General features: G+C 49.5%; 1 protein-coding gene across 8 annotated transcripts in view; it reads right to left on the bottom strand.

Annotated features, from left to right (window-relative positions):
* Positions 1 to 14723, bottom strand: part of LOC135251920 (mitogen-activated protein kinase kinase kinase kinase 4-like) — a 64445-nt gene that overhangs the window by 29375 nt on the left and 20347 nt on the right. For 7 of the 8 annotated variants that reach the window (XM_064329797.1, XM_064329798.1, XM_064329790.1 and 4 more), the window contains exons 3-14: positions 14488 to 14544; positions 12826 to 12951; positions 12391 to 12501; positions 12132 to 12222; positions 10955 to 11085; positions 9986 to 10040; positions 9638 to 9716; positions 6246 to 6421; positions 5971 to 6043; positions 5356 to 5566; positions 3919 to 4080; positions 1337 to 1423 (exon numbers count right to left, since the gene is read on the bottom strand). In XM_064329797.1, the coding sequence (XP_064185867.1) occupies positions 1337 to 1423; positions 3919 to 4080; positions 5356 to 5566; positions 5971 to 6043; positions 6246 to 6421; positions 9638 to 9716; positions 9986 to 10040; positions 10955 to 11085; positions 12132 to 12222; positions 12391 to 12501; positions 12826 to 12951; positions 14488 to 14544 (1359 nt within the window). Of the gene's footprint in view, positions 1 to 1336; positions 1424 to 1996; positions 2106 to 3918; positions 4081 to 5355; positions 5567 to 5970; positions 6044 to 6245; positions 6422 to 9637; positions 9717 to 9985; positions 10041 to 10954; positions 11086 to 12131; positions 12223 to 12390; positions 12502 to 12825; positions 12952 to 14487; positions 14545 to 14723 lie in introns of those variants that run through there. The other variant, XM_064329799.1, reaches the window with a different exon arrangement.

The raw sequence follows: 14723 nt of genomic DNA, 5'->3' as shown, positions 1-14723 counted from the left end.
TCTGACTCGCTGGATTGGCTCAGGCTGGGTTTGAGGGGCGGGGTTCACCTCTCTGGCCCGCTGGATTGGCTCAGGCTGGGGTTGAGGGGAGGGGTTGATGCCCCGGAGGAGGGCATGCTGCCTCTCTGCCTGCTGATGCTCCTCCATCTCCCTCCATCTGTACTCCTGGAGCACAGCGAGGGGGTGGGTCTTAAATATTTTCACCTAGGAGAGGCAGGCTTAAGACTCTCATCTGGGAGGGGGCAGGGTGGAGGGGGTTAATAATTAACCTGGGAGAGAGCAGACCCAATTTGGGAGGTGATGGAGTTTAGTCAAAGGGGCAGGGAGGTTACTACCTGTACGTTTGGATTGTTTGCAGCATTTAGACTCAGTCTGGGACAGGGCTGAGATCAGATTCTCCAATTTAGAGGGGGTGTGGATCAGACTCTTTAAGAAAGGGAGTGGGGAGGATGATTACACGAGCGCCATGTCCACCTGCACCATGATGGTTGCATTATTGTATTCTTAAACCAGAATGGCTCCAGATTCTGCTCTGTGATGGTGGACCTACACATGTTAGTAAAAAAAGAAAAACTGAAAAATTTTCTTTCTTTAATCATCATTTTTTAAATTGAAAAAAGGTAACTGCCTCTGTGTGAGATAAGCAGGCCTACAAAGACAGTCAGCCTTTCCCACGTAGTATGTCGCCCTCCACTGGCTGGATCGGGAAAAGCCACACATTTAACTACCTTAAAACTGGGAAGAATAGTTTCTTTACAGTTTTAGGAATCACATATATCAAATACATTTCATTTGAAACTACTGAGATGAATGTTTCAGCTATTTAATGAGTGTCAGATCCAAACATTAACGGAAAACCCATGAGACAAAAACACCGGTGAATGACCGCAGGGATGGTGGTGATTACCTAACCCTAACAATTAATTCCCTGTCTTGTGCTAAAAGATAAGACGTTTTGAATGATGTAAACACAGCTGAAATTAAAGGATAATGCAGTGTTGTAAACTTTTTAGCAGTGTATAAGTATGTAGTGCAGTGTATAGGTATGTAGAGCAGTGTATAAGTACGCAGAGCAGTGTATAAGTATGTAGTGCACTGTATAAGTATGCAGTGCAGTGTATAAGTATGTAGAGCGGTGTATAAGTATGTAGTGTGGTGTATAGGTATGTAGTGCAGTGTATAAGTATGTAGTGCAGTGTACGAGTATGCAGTGTATAAGAATTTAGAGCAGTGTATAAGTATGCAGTGCAGTGTATAAGTATGTAGAGCAGTGTATACGTATGCACTGCAGTGAATAAGTATGTAGAGTGGTGTATAATTATGTAGAGGATTTTACCAGTAGCATGGCCTGTTCATGGAGCAGTTGCTGCTGCAGGATCTCCAGATGCCTCTGTTCCTCCTCCAGCTGCCGACGAATATACTCCTGTCAATCAATCACAGGAACACCACAGATTACCCTGTGCTCCACCTCTCCATCATGCCAGATTACCCTGTGCTCCACCTCTCCATCATCCCAGATGAGCCTGTGCTTCACCTCTCCATCATCCCAGATGAGCCTGTGCTCCACCTCTCCATCATGCCAGATTACCCTGTGCTCCACCTCTCCATCATCCCAGATGAGCCTGTGCTTCACCTCTCCATCATGCCAGATGACCCTGTGCTCCACCTCTCCATCATCCCAGATGAGCCTGTGCTTCACCTCTCCATCATGCCAGATGAGCCTGTGCTCCACCTCTCCATCATGCCAGATGAGCCTGTGCTCCACCTCTCCATCATCCCAGATGAGCCTGTGCTCCACCTCTCCATCATCCCAGATGAGCCTGTGCTTCACCTCTCCATCATGCCAGATGAGCCTGTGCTCCACCTCTCCATCATCCCAGATGAGCCTGTGCTTCACCTCTCCATCCTGTCAGATGAGCCTGTGCTTCACCTCTCCATCATGCCAGATGAGCCTGTGCTCCACCTCTCCATCATCCCAGATGAGCCTGTGCTTCACCTCTCCATCCTGTCAGAAGACCCTGTGCTCTACCTCTCCATCATGCATCTCTCCATCTCTGCGTGAGGCGGTGCTGGTGATGGTCACAGCACTGCATCAGTATCAGGCACTGGGGAAGTATTCATTTTTGCTCTGATCAGGTTTTTTTATTCTATGCAAGCGCTACATGGTTCCCACAGCTTCTGAACAGTTACAGCATGTTTACAATGTCTACCTCATATGGTACATGTATAGCACCCAAACCCTTCTTCATCGCTGCTGGTCCCTGAACTTGATGGCTCTTTTACATCCATTTGAATTGAGGTGTTCAGTGCAGTATAGGAAATTTAAAACCATACAATCAGTAAAACATTACATTAAAGGCATTTAGCAGACACTCTTATCCAGAGTAACTTACACCACTTTTACAAAGCATTTACATCCATTTATACAGCTGGGTATACAGTATACAGAAGCAATGCAAGTTAGCAATGTTAGCAATTCAAGTACCTTGCTCAAGGGTACAACAGCAGTGCCCGACCCGGGAATCAAACTTGAGAGCTTTAGGTTACAAGACCAGTTTCTTACCCACTATACTACAGTGCCGCCCGCAAAGACTACTGCTCCTACTACTTCTGCTACTACTACTGCCACTGCTCCAGCTACTACTGCTCCTGCTACTACTACTGCTACTGCTAATACTACTGCTCCTACTACTGCTACTGCTCCTGCTACTACTACTACTGCTACTGCTACTACTCCTGCTACTACTATTACTGCTACTGCTCCTGCTACTACTACTGCTACTGCTAATACTACTGCTACTACTACTACTGCTACTGCTCCTGCTACTGCTGCTACTACTACTGCTACTGCTGCTACTACTACTGCCACTGCTCCTGCTACTACTGCTACGACTACTGCTCCTGCTACTACTACTGCTACTGCTACTGCTCCTGCTACTACTACTGCTACTGCTACTACTACTACTGCTCCTACTACTTCTGCTACTGTTCCTGCTACTGCTGCTACTACTACTGCTCCTGCTACTACTACTGCTACTGCTGCTACTACTACTGCTACTGCTCCTGCTACTACTACTACTGCTCCTACTACTTCTGCTACTACTACTACTATCCAATAGCCTACTGCTGCATATGAGCAAAGGTAAGACAAAGCAAAGAAGACCCTGCCCCCCTGACAGACAGGGGGAAGCACAGTGCTACCTGGGGGGTAGGTTAGGGTTAGGGTACCTGCCCTCTCCTTGCTACCTGCTTGCAGGGACTGCCCCTGCCTGCTCATTGGGTGCTACCCCTCAGGATAGTACCTACCTGCTCATTGGGTGCTACCCCTCAGGACCCGCCCCTGCCTGCTCATTGGGCGCTACCCCTCAGGACCCGCCCCTGCCTGCTCATTGGGTGCTACCCCTCAGGATAGTACCAGCCTGCTCATTGGGTGCTACCCCCTCAGGACCCGCCCCTGCCTGCTCATTGGGTGCTACCCCTCAGGATAGTACCTGCCTGCTCATTGGGTGCTACCCCTCAGGACCCACCCACCTGCTCATTGGGCGCTACCCCTCAGGACCTGCCCCTGCCTGCTCATTGGGTGCTACCCCTCAGGATAGTACCTGCCCGCTCATTGGGTGCTACCCCTCAGGACCCGCCCCTGCCTGCTCATTGGGCGCTACCCCTCAGGACCCGCCCCTGCCTGCTCATTGGGCGCTACCCCTCAGGACCCGCCCCTGCCTGCTCATTGGGCGCTACTCCTCAGGACCCACCCCTGCCTGCTCATTGGGCACTACCCCTCAGAACCGACCCCCTTGTTTGGTACCTGCCTGCTCATTGGGTGCTATCCCTCAGGCCCCGCCCCTGCCTGCTCATTGGGTGCTATCCCTCAGGCCCCGCCCCTGCCTGCTCATTGGGTGCTACCTCTCAGGACAGTACCTGCTCGCGGTCAGATCTCCTCTTCTCCTCCTCGGCCCTCCTGCGCTCCTCCTCCTCCTTGCGCCTGCGCTCCATCTCCTCCATGCGCCTCTTCTCCTCCTGCTCCCTCCTCCGCTGCTCCCTCTCCTGCTGCCGCCTCACCTCACGCTCACGCCGCTGTTGCTGTGGTCCACCAGCAGGGGGCGACAGAGAGCATGGGTCAGATAGAGTTCAGCCCTTGAAATCAGGAGCTGTGTCAATTGAAAGACCACTCAAAGAATACATTATGTACATAATATCACACCAAGGGTTCTCAGACTTTCCAGCGCTAAGGTTAACCTCATGAGCAGTCAGAACAGGGAACCGTAACAGAGAAAAAGAATAACCAAAGACCATCTATATCAGTGGTGTCAAACTCATGCCATGGAGGGCCGTGTGTATGCAGGTTTTCATTCCAGCCTCAGATCTTGATTATATAATTAGTTAAATTATTTGCTGAATTAGGGATGCAGGTTTGTGCACAATGGTGACCCGACGTCTATGGTGACCCGCATTGTCTAAATAAAAATTTTCTTATATTCTGTGCTTCAATGCAGTTAAACGCATATGGCTGAATGAGTAATTGGACTCAATTAAGGCAGCATTAATTGGTTGGAATGAAAACCTGCATACACACGGCCCTCCATGGCACGAGTTTGACACCACTGATCTATATAAACATGATACTGGAGCAGGTGTACTGAACTTTGCAATGAAACACTGATCTCTGTGATGAGAAACTCTTCCTTCTGTCAACTTCATTTTTGTCCTTTATTTCCATCTCATGCCTGAACACTTGGTAAGAGTGGGAGAACCAGCAATAGCACACTGTCTCTATTAGTCAGGCCTGGGCCTGCCAATAAATGAAGACTTTCAGCAGCCGAGGGCTTGTGGGAGGATTTAATACAGCAAAAGAAACAGAGGAGAGCACACACACACACAGAAACACAGCACACACACACGCACACACCAAAACACGGACACGCACAGACACACCGAAACACAGCACACACCAAAACACAGACACACACACACTGACACACAGACACACACACACCGAAACACAGCACACACGCACACCGAAACACAGACAAGCACACACAACGAAACACAAACATGCACACAGAATGAAACACAGACACAAACACACACACACGCACTGTATAACCCAGCACACAGGGTGTTGCTTGTATAAGCCAGCACAGATCACTGCCTGTAGAACCCAGCACAGAGCAGTGCCTGTAGAACCCAGCACAGAGCACTGTCTGTAGAACCCAGCACAGATCACTGCCTGTAGAACCCAGCACAGGGCACTGCCTGTAGAACCCAGCATAGGGCACTTCCTGTAGAACCCACACAGATCACTGCCTGTATAACCCAGCACAGATCACTGCCTGTATAACCTAGCCCAACCCTGACCTCCTCCAGCCGCCGCCGCTGCTCCTTCTGCTGCTCAATGCGCTTCTGCCTCTCAGCCAGCAGCTGGCGCTTGTACTCCTCCTGCTCGCGGAGCTGCTGCTCCTGCAGGAGCTGCTGTCGGCGCAGCGCCTCCGACCGCTCCTTGTTCTCCTGCTGCAGGCGGATGAAGTCTCTGCGCAGGGTGGACTCCCCCGGGACGTTCACGATGGAGCTGCAGGGAGGGCGGGGCAGGGGCGGAGTGGGGCAAGGGGTGGGGCATGGGTGGGGGTGGGGCAGAGCATGGGCAGGGGTAGGGCAGGGGATGGGGCATGGGCAGGGGTGGGGCAGGGGGTGGGCATGGGCAGGGGCGGAACATGGGCAGGGGTGGGGCAGGGGGCGGGGCATGGGCCAGGGTGGGGCAGGGGGCGGGGCATGGGCCAGGGTGGGGCAGGGGCAGGGCATGGGCCGGGGTGGGGCAGGGGGCGGGGCATGGGCAGTAAAACAGTTTCATTTTTTAATTAGTTGCACATAAATCTCAACAAACTCTTATTTTTGGCATTCAACTGGCATTTGACCAGTTTGCACTTATGAAACCCAATGATTGGCATTGGGGTACTGGTGTTGGCATTGGGGTACCTGGGCTCCCCCTCCTGCTCAGGGGCCTCCTCCTCCTCTTCCTCACTCCCACTGTACTCATATTCTGTCTCATCTGCAGGAGAGCAAGAGCACCATGGGTAACATCCAGTCAACTTTTCCACAACATTCCTGCAACATTTATCCCAGGTGCGGCCAACACACGAACCCACCTCCCTCAAACATGAGCAGTTCTAGCAGATCATATTACACCCCTGTAGTCAAGTGACTAAGCCCCCCCCCTAATCACTTCTGCTGGAACAGGTCATGTGACTCACCTTTCTCCCCTCTCTTCTTGCGGGTGCGATCAATGTGGTCCTTGAGCTGGATGCGAACCTGTCTCTCGTTGGGCTGGTCCCGGATGAAGGGGTGCTTCAGCAGCTGTTCTGTGGGGGGGCGCTGGGTGTAATTTTTCACCAGGCAGCCCTCAATGAAGCTGAAGAACTTCTTGGACCTAAGTAGGAGGAGGAAGAGGCAAGGTCAGGTGAGTAAATGTATCTTTATGTTCATTTTTAGGCATAAAGCCTCTGTCAGAACTTGCAGTAGAACTCAACACTGTGCCAGCAGGGTCATTCCAGGACTAACAGAGAGACAGGTATGCCCCCCTCTTTCCCCCTCTTTCCCTGCATTGTAGCCATTTTTGTGCTCACACACAACAGCCAATAAAGTGATGCATTCAAAAAAATGTAGAGCAAACTATGAGGGAGAATTTAATGATGTCAGATTCTGAGTCTCTGACAATTGGGGAAATAACGAGCATGTTTTGAAAGTGTTTCTGATACTCAGGATATAAAGGGCTGAGGAACTGTGCAGCCAGAGAATGTAGGGCTGCAAAAGCTAAACACGTGGATCATTTCAAATATCAGAGAAAAGTGCACCATGATGAGGAAGCAAACAAAATAAGTGTTTCAGAGATTGTGTGTTTCAGCGTTTACTTGACTGTCAATCAGTGATTACGGCCTCATGAAAGCATTCAACAAATATACTGATTCCATTATAGTTAATTCCAAACAGAACCCAAGCTGAATGAGTTGACAAGAAATGTTTTTTATTTGCCTTCACTTTAATATGTCTTACATCAACAAAGAAAGGACCTGCTCTGCATGTATACTACTACAATACCTTTATAATAAGGACTAAGAACAACATATTCTAAAAAACTCTATGGGGGGAAAATCCTTTAAATATTTAACAGGCAGTGTGATACATGTAGAATATGCAACAGCAGTATCCAGCCATTCAGAACAAGCAAGATACTGGTGGAGTGTCACTGACAACTTTCACACGCAAAAGAATCCGTAAGGTATGTTGCCTTCCCGGTGCTCACGTAGGAGATAATCTGGCGCATTCAGACAAGCTGGTTCACGTAGGAATACAATAGAAGAATAGCCATACAATCTAGCCTGTAGGTAATCAGAGCACTAGGTACAATTTAGTCAGAAAAATCGTGAGCATTGTTCGACTAACTGGCCTGTTCTTGTCATTATGTTATGTTATGTTTAACTAACCTAGCAGTCTCAATCAGTCATAGCTGTGCAACTATAAGTTTCAACCAATTGCAACCAGACAAGTGGACCAACCACAGCAAAACCACAGTAACACTGTTAGGATCAAACCTCTCCAGCATATACTAACCAAGTACTCCACCAAGCTACTCGTTCAAACCATGGTAATCCCATGTCTAGGTTACTGCAACAGCGTTCTTGCAAGCCTATCAACCTGGGCCATACAGTCACTACAAGTCATCCAAAACTTGGCTGCCTAACTTGCCTACAACCTTCTGAAGTTCTCACACTCCTTTGCTGAGGCCACTCCACTGGCTACCACACGCTATCATGATCAGGTTCAAATTCCTGACTTTGGCCTACGCTGCAGCCAACAGGACAGCCTCCACCTACCTACAGGACATGATTCAGCCCTACACACCAACTCCACCACTCCGCTCTGCTACACTCCAGCTCCACCACTCCGCTCTGCTCCACTCCAGCTCCACCACTCTGCTCTGCTACACCACTCCGCTCTGTTCCACCACTCTGCTCTGCTACACTCCAGCTCCACCACTCCGCTCTGCTACACACCAGCTCCACCACTCCGCTCTGCTACACGCCAGCTCCACCACTCCGCTCTGCTACACTCCAGCTCCACCACTCCGCTCTGCTCCATACCAGCTCCACCACTCCACTCTGCTACACACCAGCTCCACCACTCCGCTCTGCTACACCACTCCGCTCTGCTATACTCCAGCTCCACCACTCCGCTCTGCTACATGCCAGCTCCACCACTCCGCTCTGCTACACTCCAGCTCCACCACTCCGCTCTGCTCCACACCAGCTCCACCACTCCACTCTGCTACACAACAGCTCCACCACTCCGCTCTGCTACACCACTCCGCTCTGCTATACTCCAGCTCCACCACTCCGCTCTGCTACACGCCAGCTCCACCACTCCGCTCTGCTACACCACTCCGCTCTGCTACACGCCAGCTCCACCACTCCGCTCTGCTACACGCCAGCTCCACCATTCCGCTCTGCTACACGCCAGCTCCACCACTCCGCTATGCTACACGCCAGCTCCACCACTCCGCTCTGCTACACTCCAGCTCCACCACTCCACTCTGCTACACACCAGCTCCACCACTCCACTCTGCTACACCACTCCGCTCTGCTACACTCCAGCTCCACCACTCCGCTCTGCTACACACCAGCTCCACCACTCCGCTCTGCTACACACCAGCTCCACCACTCCGCTCTGCTACACTCCTGCTCCACCACTCTGCTCTGCTACATGCCAGCTCCACCACTCTGCTCTGCTACACTCCTGTTCCACCACTCTGCTCTGCTACACTCCTGCTCCACCACTCCGCTCTGCTACACCACTCCGCTCTGCTACACGCCAGCTCCACCACTCCGCTCTGCTACACACCAGCTCCACCACTCCGCTCTGCTACAACCAGCTCCACACTCGCTCTGCTACACCCTGTCCACCACTCTGCTCTGCTACACCAGCTCCACCACTCGCTCTGCTACACTCCGTCCACCACGCTCTGCTACACCCGCTCACCACTCCGCTCTGCTACACACCAGCTCTGCTACACCAGCTCCACCATCTGCTACACACCAGCTCCACCACTCCGCTCTGCTACACGCTCACACTCGCTCTGCTACACTCCTGCTCCACCACTCTGCTCTGCTACATGCCAGCTCCACCACTCTGCTCTGCTACACTCCTGTTCCACCACTCTGCTCTGCTACACTCCTGCTCCACCACTCTGCTCTGCTACACTCCAGCTCCACCACTCCGCTCTGGCATCCAAGGCAATGCAATGTCACGTAATGTAATGTAGTGCAGTGTAGTGTAATGTAATGTAGTGTAGTCGAATGTAATGTAATGTAGTGTAGTGTAGTCTAATGTAATGTAATGTAGTGTAGTCTAATGTAATGTAATAGTGTAGTCTAATGTAGTGTAGTGTAGTCTAATGTAATGTAATGTAGTGTAGTCTAATGTAATGTAGTGTAGTCTAATGTAGTGCAGTGTAGTCTAATGTAATGTAATATAGTGTAGTCTAATGTAGTGTAGTGTAGTCTAATGTAATGTAATGTAATGTAGTGTAGTCTAATTAATGTAATGCAATGCAATGTAATGCTGTAGCTGAACCACAGCACACGCTCACCACTTCTTAGACTTGAGTCTTGGTGGAGGGTTTCTGGGAATGAGGAAAAGGGCTCTCATTGGGTGCATGTCACAGAGAGCTGGAAGACAAGAGCAAACACACACAGATCAGCAGGCAGAAGACCAGAGCAAATGCTTACAGATCAACAGGTGAAAGACCAAATCAAACGCACACTGATCATCAACTGGGGAAAGACTTGAGGAAATGAACACAGAGGAGTTGAGAGGAGGGACTGACAGGAGACATAAAAGGTATGCAGAAGGAGGACAGCAGAAAGAGAGGGATGAAAGAAGATGGAAAAGCACTGAAAGAGTCAGACCAACAGACAAACTAAAGGGCTTTACTTACGTGGAGCTCCCTCCGCCATTTCAATGGCTGTAATTCCACACGACCACAAGTCACTCTGCAAGAGAGCAGTGGTGGTGAGACTGCGTCACACACAGGCTGAGAGCTGCTGACACCGCGTAGCGGCAGATGCATGTGCATGCAGCACCTTGGGGACAACATAGCTCAGGAGGTAAGAGCAGTTGTCTGGCAGTCGGAGGGTTGCCGGTTCGATCCCCCGCCCTGGGCCATGTCGAAGTGTCCCTGAGCAAGATACCTAACCCCTAATTGCTCCCAACGAGCTGATTGGTACCTTGCATGGCAGCCTTTCACCGTTGGTGTGTGAGTGTGTGTGTGAATGGGTGAATGAGAGACATCAATTGTAAAGCGGCGACATAGCTCAGGAGGTAAGACCGATTGTCTGGCAGTCGGAGGGTTGCCGGTTCAAACCCCGCCCTGGGCATGTCGAAGTGTCCTTGAGCAAGACACCTAACCCCTAACCCCTAACTGCTCCGGCGAATGAGAGGCATCAATTGTAAAGCGCTTTGGATAAAAGCGCTATATAAATGCAGTCCATTTACCATTTACCATTTAAAGCGCTTTGGATAAAAGCGCTATATAAATGCAGTCCATTTACCATTTCAGTTCATCTCTCTCACGGAGCTACCTCCCTGTCCCCTTTCATGCCACTCATGTTACATCTACCTCCATTCCAGCACTTATTGTAATTTGTATTATCATCCTAATGTTGAAGCTTGTTCTTCTCTGTAGTTTGACTTAGCAAAAGTTAGGTCAGAATAATGTTCTTGGCTATGAATAACTATACAAAATGAGTATGTACCTTATCGAAACTGTGTTTTGTAGTTACAATGAGCTTGATATTCACTTTTGTAGGTCGCTTTGGATAAAAGCGTCTGCTAAATAAATGTAATGTAATGGAGAAGCGTGTGTGTGTGTGTCTGCAATGTGCATGCGTGTATGCGTGTTTCTTACTCGATAGTCATATGTGGCGTCTGGGTTCTCATCACAGGCGATGACCTCGGGGGCCATCCAGTAGGGTGTGCCGATGAAGGTGTTCCTCCTGCCCACCGTCCTGTCTAGCTGCGCACTCACGCCAAAGTCCACTGCAAGACACGCCCACAGGTCACTCTCAGCCAGTCAGTGAGCCAGCAGCCTAAACCACACCCACAGGTCACTCTCAGCCAGTCAGTGAGCCAGCAGCCTAAACCACACCCACAGGTCACTCTCAGCCAGTCAATGAGCCAGCAGCCTAAACCACACCCACAGGTCACTCTCAGCCATTCAGTGAGCCAGCAGCCTAAACCACACCCACAGGTCACTCTCAGCCAGTCAGTGAGCCAGCACCTTAAACCACACCCACAGGTCACTCTCAGCCAGTCAGTGAGCCAGCAGCCTAAACCACACCCAAAGGTCACTCTCAGCCAGTCAGTGAGCCAGCAGCCTAAACCACACCCACAGGTCACTCTCAGCCAGTCAGTGAGCCAGCAGCCTAAACCACACCCACAGGTCACTCTCAGCCAGTCAGTGAGCCAGCAGCCTAAACCACACCCACAGGTCACTCTCAGCCAGTCAGTGAGCCAGCAGCCTAAACCACACCCACAGGTCACTCTCAGCCAGTCAGTGAGCCAGCAGCCTAAACCACACCCAAAGGTCACTCTCAGCCAGTCAGTGAGCCAGCAGCCTAAACCACACCCACAGGTCACTTTCAGCCAGTCACTGAGCCAGCAGCCTAAACCACGCCCACAGGTCATTTAGCCAGTCACAGAGCCAGCTAAAACCACATCCACAGGTCACTCTCAGCCAGTCACTGAGCCAGCAGCTTAAACCACGCCCACAGGTCACTCTCAGCCAGTCACTGATGTAATGTGTAATGTGCTTATGGATGTGAATTCAGATTAACATATGAAACTGATGTCAGGGTGGGCATGGCTCTGCACTCTGGTTTAACTGTATGACAGTGAGGTCAGGGTGGGCATGGCTCTGCATTCTGGTTTAACTGTATGACAGTGAGGTCAGGGTGGGCATGGCTCTGCATTCTGGTTTAACTGTATGACAGTGAGGTCAGGGTGGGCATGGCTCTGCATTCTGGTTTAACTGTATGACAGTGAGGTCAGGGTGGGCATGGCTGTTGGGAAGGGCAGAGACTCACCCAGCTTGACCTCGGCATTCTCGGTCAGCAACACGTTTTGACCCTTGATGTCTCGGTGGATGACATGGTGAGCGTGCAGGTGGGCCAGCCCCTGAGGAGGGAGAAGAGAAAGGAGAAATCAGATAGAAGAGAGAGAGAGAGAAGTGGGGAAGGAAGAGAAGGAAGAGAGAAGTGGGGAGGGAAGAGAAGGAAGAGAGAAGTGGGGAGGGAAGAGAAGCATAAGAGAGAGAAGAGAGATTAGGAACGAGACGGCGCTCACACGCAGGATCTCTCTAGAGATGTAGGCGATCCAGTCCTCCTTCAGCGTGTTCCCCTTAGTGTTCTTCACCAGATCTGTGATGGAACCAGCTCCACAGAACTCCATCACCAACTACAGGGGGGTGGAAGAGAGAGGGAGAGAGAGAGAGAGAGAGGGGCGGGTGGTAGAGAGAGGGAGAGGAGGGAGGTGTGGGGAGAGAGAGGGGAGGGGGTGGGAGAGAGGGGGAGAGGGGAGAGAGAGGGAGAGGGGAGGGGGGAGGTGGGAGAGAGAGGGAGAGAGGGAGAGGGACAGGGAGGGACAGAGTGTTAACTAGACAATTACCGACAAGTTTATGTACAGGTGTGCACACTCACACAAGAACAGTGTGTGTGTGTGTGTGTGTGTGAGAGCGAGAGAGAGTGTGTATGTCTTATTGGGGGGTAGGGGTTCACTCACCCATAGCTGGTCATCGTGTCCTGGGGGGCTCTTCTTGATGAAAGCACCGTAGTATGTAGCAATGTTTCTGTGATGTGAATACTTCTTCAGCATATTAATCTCCAATTTAATTTCCTCCTCTTCATCCTAAAAACACATATAAAAGACAGGGAGGCAGGATCATTAGCTCGGTACATGTAGAACACACATAAGAGACAGGGAGGTAGGATCTTTAGCCCGGTACATGAGGGCATTATTTCATGAAGAACAAAAGTGATTAATATTCTAACATGGTTTATGCTCCAGTCTCTAATGAGCCATTAGTTTGGGGCTTATTGACCAGTAGAGCTTCCCCCTGCTCTGTGCTGTTAACCACTGACTGCACTGGGAAACGCACAGACATTTAGAGTAATGAGAACAAACTGGAACCAAGTTAACCACATCACAAGGAATACTTTTCATGGACATCTGCCTCAGTTACATGGCTTGCGTTCAAACAGTCTGTATATGACTACATAAGTATGGAAGCCTGAAAAATTTGCTGTAATAATAAAAAAGACTAATTCCTAAATTTAGGCCAAATCTTAAACCTCATTTAAAAAATACTTACAAATGTGAGATTAAGTGCAGCTGTTTTCTTTCCATTCTAGCCCTCGGTTTTGTTTTTTTAAAGAAATTAAAATTCAACTTTTGCCTCAATATGGAGTTGAGCGTAGCCCTGATTTTGAGCAAGTAAATTAGTTCCACTTGCACACAGGCAGACGGCAGGCCGGTTGTTTCTGAAAAGGCCAAATTTGAGCTTCTTGCTGCTGCATAATGTGTAATAACCAACAGAAAGGGCTGCTAACACATTGCAGAGGTGCTCAAGAAGCACTCGTAAAAGATGAGGCCCAATTTCTCAGCCTCATGATGGCCTGCTTTACTGGCATTGATGCTTCTTTGGTCTTCATGTTGGGAGACAACAACAACAGACTCCACATGCAAATTCCACACCTGGAATCAACTCCAGACCTTTCATTAGCTTTAATGTGCATGAACTAATGATGCAACAAAACGCAGCAGACCAAGAAACAGCCGAGCAGTCCACTGTCCAATTACTTTTGTTCCCCGAAGATGGGAAAACAACAGAAGTATAAAATATAAAAGGGGATGTAATACCAATATGATCCACATAATACACTCAAATTAAAGCTGACAGTCTGCAACATAACTTCATAGTCATATATATACTGTTTCATTTCAAATTGCGGCAGTGTAGTAAAATGGGTACTTAACCTACATTGCTTCAGTATATATCCAGCTGTATAAATGGATGTAAATGCTATGTAAAAAGTTAAGTAAGTCGCTCTGGATAAGAGCGTGTGCTAAATGCCTGTAATGTAATGTAAAATACAAAGTGTTAGAGCCAATACAATAAAAACTGTGTCACCACCCAAATACTTACAGATTGCACTGGAAACTCATTTTAATATTATGTGCTGCTTGTACATGTACAAATGTTTTTTTATTCTAGTATTCTAGAACAAACACAGGAGAATGTTTTTTTCTGAGAATTGTTCTGAGGAAAGAGAGCACAAAGACACATTTCTCTAGAACTTCAGGTTCAGATCACCAAACATACTAAGCAATCCAGCTCCTTCTATCATGCCCACAGCAATGCATTCTGGGTAAAGGGGCCGTTACCTCTGTGACATCCATGACCTTGATGGCGGCCAGCTGCCCGGTTTTGACATGTCGCCCCTGCAGGGAGAAAACAGGGGGGCGTTAGTCCAGCTATAACGCCTGAAAACTGATCAAAACCGCTCACAGATTATATAAGCATTAAGAGTTATTTTGAGTTTTACAATGCAAGCAAATGCCACAAAATAAATTAAATACAGCACTTGTCACTCAACCATTGTTGCATAAACCACATACAG

The sequence above is a fragment of the Anguilla rostrata genome, chromosome 3 (assembly GCF_018555375.3).
Source record: "Anguilla rostrata isolate EN2019 chromosome 3, ASM1855537v3, whole genome shotgun sequence".
Taxonomy (NCBI): Eukaryota; Metazoa; Chordata; class Actinopteri; order Anguilliformes; family Anguillidae; genus Anguilla; species Anguilla rostrata.
This window is presented reverse-complemented; position numbering and strand designations above follow the sequence as displayed.